Source organism: Gadus chalcogrammus, chromosome 2 (assembly GCF_026213295.1).
Source record: "Gadus chalcogrammus isolate NIFS_2021 chromosome 2, NIFS_Gcha_1.0, whole genome shotgun sequence".
In the NCBI taxonomy this organism is placed as follows: domain Eukaryota; kingdom Metazoa; phylum Chordata; class Actinopteri; order Gadiformes; family Gadidae; genus Gadus; species Gadus chalcogrammus.
The window spans coordinates 10,701,961-10,709,460 of record NC_079413.1 but is presented as its reverse complement, the minus strand read 5'-3'; the positions used below and the strand labels follow the sequence as shown (position 1 = coordinate 10,709,460).

General features: G+C 45.8%; 1 protein-coding gene across 3 annotated transcripts in view; it reads right to left on the bottom strand.

Moving 5' to 3' along the window:
• The window catches only part of ppp1r1b (protein phosphatase 1, regulatory (inhibitor) subunit 1B), a 20,542-nt gene extending 13,136 nt beyond the window's left edge, over positions 1-7,406 (bottom strand). Inside the window, exon 1 of one of the 3 annotated variants that reach the window (XM_056580355.1) lies at positions 7,017-7,406. In XM_056580355.1, coding sequence (XP_056436330.1) covers positions 7,017-7,130 — 114 coding nt within the window. In that variant the 5' untranslated portion in view covers positions 7,131-7,406. The remainder of the gene's footprint in view (positions 1-7,016) is intronic. The other 2 variants (XM_056580341.1, XM_056580348.1) reach the window with 2 other exon arrangements.
• Between the last annotated feature and the right edge of the window lie 94 nt (positions 7,407-7,500).

Below are 7,500 nucleotides of genomic sequence, written 5' to 3'. Positions count from 1 at the left end.
GCTCACAGACGTGAAAACGATAAAGACCAACAGAGTTCATCCGCTATTGCTACATGAAATTTCGTATTTAGTCTGATCTAAATATATTATATTTCATATTATTCAAACGTCGACATGGCTTGATTCAGCGTCGACATGGCAGTTTCGACCAATGTTTAAATGTTAAAGGTGTCTGTACATTTTTTCTGTGAAGTGGAATCTGTAGAAATACCTACTAATATAGATACGTGAATGAGTTTTCATCACTCGAATATCTCCGTAATGAAAAGGGAAAGAAGGCGTAGCTCCCTCCCTTTCAATTTTTTTTTTTTGGTTTCCTGCACAGGCTTTATGTGGCCTACCCCAAGAAGTTTTGCAACAGCAGAGTAGTATCGCCGGATCCGAGAATGAGGTGCAGCCATGCTGTCTGATCTCTCACATTGCCGCCCTGCTCTACTTGGACCATTATGCAATGACCTTGCAGACCCCTCCCCCTTCTCCTGTCCTGAAAACCTATTCATGCTGATAAACACGTGGAATACAACCCTGTGAAATAAAACCATGTGACGACAATCAAAGATTAGCAGGGGACAAAGCTAGCGTTAGCCTAATGCTCTTTGTCTTTCCATCCCAATGTTGATGAAACAGGGATTTGGAACAATCGCGTTGGTTTCCAGTCACATGACCAGCTCTGCGGGGAAAAGCCCGCCAGCGTCACCAGCCCCTCTATCGGGTTTGTGTATAGAATATTGAGTTGCTTGTTTATTTTCCATACTTGATGAAAACATCCCATTGTAAAAAACAATGAGAGGGAAATCAGAGTCGGAGATAGGATCAAATAGGAGGACATTTTCCTGGAGATAGCTTCCACAAGAAAGTGCTCTGGTGACTCAGAGTGGCGAGAGAGGGAGAGAGACAGAGAGAGAGAGAGAGAGAGGGAGAGAGAGAGAGAGAGAGAGAGAGAGAGAGAGAGAGAGAGAGAGAGAGACACAGAGAGAGAGACAGAGAGAGAGACAGAGAGAGAAGAGTGGAAAGACAAGAAAGACAAAGAGAGAGAGAGAGTGTGACTGAGAGAGTCACAAAAAAAAATTGAAAGTTTGAGAGAGTGAAAAATAGAGAGAGAGACAGAGAGAAAGAAAAACAGATATACAGAGATTGAGATAAAGAAAAACAAAGCGAGAGAGAGAGAGAGAGCGACCCCATTTCAGGCAGATTAATTGGTAGGATGATGAGCCTTTACTATCGGTGATAGTGGAGCCAAACGACAACAGAGTAGTGTTGATTTCAACAACAGACCTTTCAGAGGAGGCATGTGTGTGTGTGTCTGCGCGCGTGCGCGCGTGTGTGTGTGTGTGTGTGTGTGTGTGTATGTGTGTGTGTGTGTGTGTGTGTTGTGTGTTTGGCTTCTTCAAGACATTGTTTAAAGTTTCATCAAAGACGGCCCATCACTGTTTGTTTTGAAGCAGTTGACACAACATGGGATCCAACCACACGCCCTACACATACACATACACAGACACAGAGACACATATACAAACACACACACATCAATTACACACATACATCAATTACACACATACATGCAGACAGACACACACGATTTTGTATGCACTCAAACAAACACACAAACGTACCCATTATCAACACTATTCATGATTCAAGTACGACATTTGATGAGTTCTATTATTATTGAGTCAGACAACCAATAGGCAGGCTGAAGACCGCCAACTGGCGTAGCAACAGGAAAGGGGCCAACTTTCATGTAACTTTCAACTCTCGATAACATCTAAAACATGAAGGTTGAGAGTTAGATGCAGACAACTAACAAGGAAGCGCTATCCACTTAGAGGACAGGCCTAGATTGTGTTGCTTCATGGCTAATTATTATATCACAATACTGGTACCGTTAGGGACACACACACACACTCAAAAGTCCTTTGTGTTCTTTTCTCAAGGTCAATACATCATCATGCCCTCGTAGGGTATTTTAAACATTTAAATCGGCTGCTGTGGACAAGAGAAGGAGGGACGGGGCCAGCTGCTGCATTACCCATTGGCTGAACTGATTTCCCCCCCCCCCTCCCGCAGTACCACTACAAGTCCTGGACGTTTCTCCTCACACATGCACCGCACACACGCACTCTTGCATGCGGCACCTGCATGTACAGAAGACAGCGATGGAGCTGCCACGACCTGGCCATCCTGACAGGGGCCGACCCATTGGAAAGGAGGACAGGGCATGTTGACAGTCCCTCAGACGGCCCGGTGTTTACCCACAAACACTCCGCTATCAAAGGTCACCGAGTGACGACTGGGTGCCACACATCAGGGGGGCCTGGGATGAAGTGTGTGTCTTTGGGTGTGTGTGATGTAGAGACGTAGAGAGAGTCAGATAGACAGAGAGACAGATAGATAGATAGATGGGTAGAGGATTCAGGTTCATGTTTCCTTCACTATGACCCTAATCTCTGTATTAGCCGACATCACTCTGCTGAGTGCAGGGTCAGGGGGGCGGGACAGGTCCGAGGGTAAACACAGCCATGTGCTAGCATGGCGCACAACAGCATCCCTGGATCATGGTAATGTTCAACAGATGCATTACGGAGACTGCACACACACACACGCAAACACACACACACACACACACACACACACACACACACACACACACACACACACACACACACACACACACACACACACACACACACACACACACACACACACACACACACACACACACACACACACACTCAATTGCAAACACACATACACAAGGCAACCAGGCCAAGGGATACAGAAGATAAAAAAACAGGCTGTTTGTGAAAGGCTTCCTGCTAGCTGCACATGTGCATCTGTCTATTAGGCAGTGAGGCGCGATACAGGGCCTATGTTTAACACACACACACACACACACACACACACACACACACACACACACACACACACACACACACACACACACACACACACACACACACACACACACACACACACACACACACACACACACACACACACAGCCGGCGTGAACAACCACCCCGTAGGGGACCAAGGGCGGCCGCTACAACCAACCTTTTTATATGAGAACCTGCCGGGGAGGTCAATGCCGCATTGTTGAGTGCGTCTCCATGGTGACGACACTAAAAAAGTTGCTGCTCCGTCTCTGTTGACCAAATTATTTGGGGTGAGGGGAAGGTGGCTGGTAGGGGTGGAGGGGCGAGTTAAATGCCAGTGCTGACATTAACCAGAGGTTGGCGTGTTTAACAGGTAGCCACAGACCGTTATAGTATAATATCGTAACACGTTTAATGTTGTAAACCGCTGAAGTGAGGTTTGTATGCACTGCATTCCTATTTTTGCTCAAAGCAGATGGCTGGTTTTAAATGTGCAGACACTAGGTTATTTTAAGGTGAAAAGAAAGTGAATCTTCACTTTATCTTACTGTTGAAGGTTAATGCAGTATATCTATCTCTATCTCTATATCTCTCTCTATAGAGAGAGATATAGGCTAGTGTACACAGATACTGACTCATTGAATATTAGAGGCTATCAGCTTTCCTAGAACATGGTATGCTTTCTGTAATTCAACTTCTTCCTAGAGTCCCACCTGAAGAACTAATTACTCTCCCCACTGTTTAGCTAGGTATGTGAAGAGAAAGCATGATTGTTAGGCCCCGTTTACACGAGGACGCTTGCGGGTAAAAACAACAAAATATTTTATCGGAAGTGCCTTTCGTTTAGACGGTGACGGCGTTTTTGGGGCTTAAAATCGCAAAAAATCTGAAACCACCCTCCAGAGTGGAAAACTTGCATACGCTCCGCCGTATCGTTACCATCTACACTGCAAAGACGAAAAACTCTGCTCAAATCTGCTCACGTCGCGTACGCGTTTACGTCACATACATGCGCCAGTAAATAAACAAATATGTCGGAATATTTCCATGCGTTGGACCTACAAGCTGCTCTGGCAGCTCTAATAAACGTAGAACTTCTTATTACCGGCGGTAGCTATGTTTTGATTTCTTCGCAGATACGCGAAGAAGGAAGATTCTATCCATGCGCTCAGACATGACGGTGTTGTGTGAGAATGTATCACAGCACCACCTAGCCGCCTGGCATGCATACCCATTCGAATTCCACACACTTTTTACGTCACCGTATGCACGCAGATTTCCTCCCGAAAATGCTTGTCTAAACGCGGAATAAAAAGTGAAGACGCAAAGCCACTTTTGCGTCTTCTGTTCAGACCGTCATCATGCAAACGTGGCCTTAGAAAGCATGAGCATAGAGAGTCCACATAGATTTATTATTATTTATTTAATTTTTTTGTGAAAATGCATACGTCCGACCGTCCAGACGGATCCGTCGTTTTCGGTGGCCGAAAACACTTTTTTTAAACCAGGTCCCAGGAAACGGCCCATTTGCGTCGGATTTGTGTGGACGCCAAATATGCAAACGATGACGTCATTTCCCCCCCCCACCCCCCCCCCACCAGGAGGGAAACCTAGAGGTCCGTCGAATTTGTTTTGTTTGATTTCATTTGTATTATTTTTATCGCTTTGAATACAGCCCCTTGGTAAATTGAATGACTAACTGTACATTCAAAAGTATTATCTGCTCAATCTTAAGGGTTTAGAAACTGCTTTCTCTGCCTGTCTTGGAACTAGCGCCACAGAGTGGCCTTGAATATGTACTAGTACAGTGTTTCTACAGCTAGTTTTCGCAATGAGTCCGTCTTTACGGAGATATTCCTGAAACGCATCAAAGGAAAACGGAGGGGAAAATATTGTTTTCGCCCGTGTGAACGTGGCCTGAGTTGGTAGACGCTGATGATGATGGTAATCGTTTTGGGAGGGTAAGGAAATGAGCACACGTCATCAGCAGCTCCCTCCTCTGAGTCCCCCAGGGACCCCCCCCCCCCCCCCCGCATTGGCACATTCTAGATGTTGTTGAACACACATAAACACTGTTCGCACCTGAACACCCCTTTAGGCTCCGACACTCCCGCAGAGAAATTGGTTTAGAGAGTTTCTACCAGCCAATGCCCATTACTCACACGCACACACACACACACACACACACACACACACACACACACACACACACACACACACACACACACACACACACACACACACACACACACACACACACACACACACACACACACACACACACATGTATTTAAATACCAATGTACCCGCATACAAATAGGAATGGAATAAAACACACAGTCACACGTAGACACCGACACAAACAGAGAACAGAACTAACTATGCTGCGCTCTGTATATCACGCCTGTAAGCAGAGTTTTTGTAGGCGGCTCCTGGCCCAGGCATATGACAGAGGCCCCTAGTGGCCCCTAGTGAACACGAACTAGCCAGGAAACAACAAAGTTAAGTCTTCTTAATGCTATAACAACGTCACTATTGTTGTTATTTGTATCAGAAACGTTGTTATTTATGTAAATAACGGATACTATGGTTACCACTATGGTTTTTATTTATATAAACAACAGCAAGTAAGGTTATTGTTGATATTTATACAACACCGACTAAGGTTACATTTTTGTTATTTATATAAATAACAGAAACTACCATTACAAATATTGGTGTTATTTGACAGGAAGGCGACGGGGCGACTGGATGATGACACAATGAACCATGTATGTGTTTGATGATTCTCGGGCTGTTGAAAAGGAGTGGAGAGCCAGTGAGCAATGAGAAGAAAGCACTGTAAGAATATAGCAGGACACAGCATGAGTAGGGCAAGAGTGTGTGCCTGAGTGTGTGTGTGTGTGTGTGTGTGTGTGTGTGTGTGTGTGTGTGTGTGTGTGTGTGTGTGTGTGTGTGTGTGTGTGTGTGTGTGTGTGTGTGTGTGTGTGTGTGAGTGTGTGTGTGTGTGTGTGTGTGTGTGTGTGTGTGTGTGTGTGTGTGTGTGTGTGTGTGTGCGTGTGTGTGTGTGTGTACGTGTGAGTCTGTGTATGCATATGTGTGTTTGGTGTGTGTGTGTGTGTGTGTGTGTGTGTGTGTGTGTGTGTGTGTGTGTGTGTGTGTGTGTGTGTGTGTGTGTGTGTGTGTGTGTGTGTGTGTGTGTGTGTGTGTGTGCGTGTGTGTGTGTGTTTGTATGTGTATGCGTGAGTGTGTGTGCATAGGTGAATGGTGAACAAAGAGACCGGTGCCTCTTCTTTTATCCTTCTATCTCCATCCGTCCATCTCCTTATCTTTCTCTCTGTCCCTCTCAGCCCCGCTCCTCCCTCCCTCTAAACCGAGGACCCGGAGGGACAGGCCCTTGTCCTCAATCTACCACGGCACACACCAATTCCAACTTTGGCCCACTTTTCGGCACTAAAACAAGACGCTCAGGCTTAAAAGACCAAAAGGACAGATCTCAGTTGCCTCATTCCACATGCATTCCAGGCTATGTTGACAAAAGACCCCCCCTCAATAAAGCATACAAATTTGACCAAAAAAACATCCTTTCATCGTACGCTTCGCTCTATAGCATGTAACCTGGTTTTATGTACCGAGTGTTCAGTACTGAGTATGAAGTGGTATTTTTTGAGAAGATAGAAAGGCACAACCTTAAAACAAGATTGCGAGGGGGAGTGATGGTCAGCAAATGGCACAAGAGCCAGAGGAAAATGTAATAATTAACTCTCGAGGTTGTGTCACAGAATATGGTTTAAAGTCAATAAGAAAAAAAAAAGCAGGGGGAGTTGGATTTGCCTGATAACATCTGACATTGATGTGTCCCAAAAAGTAAATGCCCCACTGATAGGTAATGAGTAGGATTATTTCTGTAGAAAAAGGAAATGTCGTCACAATTTCTTAACCGTCAGATTGAGACACAACTGGGGCGGGCGTCTGGGGAGAGCTGCTGTTTCAAACTATGCCTCCCAAAAAAATAACCTTTCAATGCCTTGAACAAAGTATCAACTGTTTATGCTGTTGCTGTCCACAGAGCTATTCACTGTTCCTCTTCATTGCTATTTGATTGATTGACGGGTTGACGGATATATAGTGGTCACCTACCATCTCCACCTGCCGGGGGTCCAGGTTGGTGGGTGCAGTGGACGGGTCGGCAAAGTGGATCTTCTTCCTCTCCTTTGGTTCTCCATCGACGTCGGTGGACAGAGACGGGTCCATCGCTCCAAAAGTTGTGTGTCTCTCTCTCCCGCGCTCTCTCTCCGAGGGGAGAGGGGGTCCTCGATACCTTTGGTCACTCTGATTCCTCTGGAGCAACCTCCCACCGGTGGCTTATTAGTCCTACTCCGCAAACTGCAAATCTAGCTCCTCTGTCACTTTTGCACCGTCTAACTCTCTCTCTCTCTCCTCTCTCACACTTCTTGTTGACTGTGGCTCTCTGGTCTCTGCTGTGTGTGTGTGTATGTGTGTGTGAGTGTGTGTGTGTGTATTTATCTCTCCCTCCCTTCCTCTCTCTCTCTTGTGCTCTCTCTCTCTCTAACTCTCTCTCTCTCTCTCTAACTCTCTCTCTCTCTCTCTCTCTCTCTCTCTC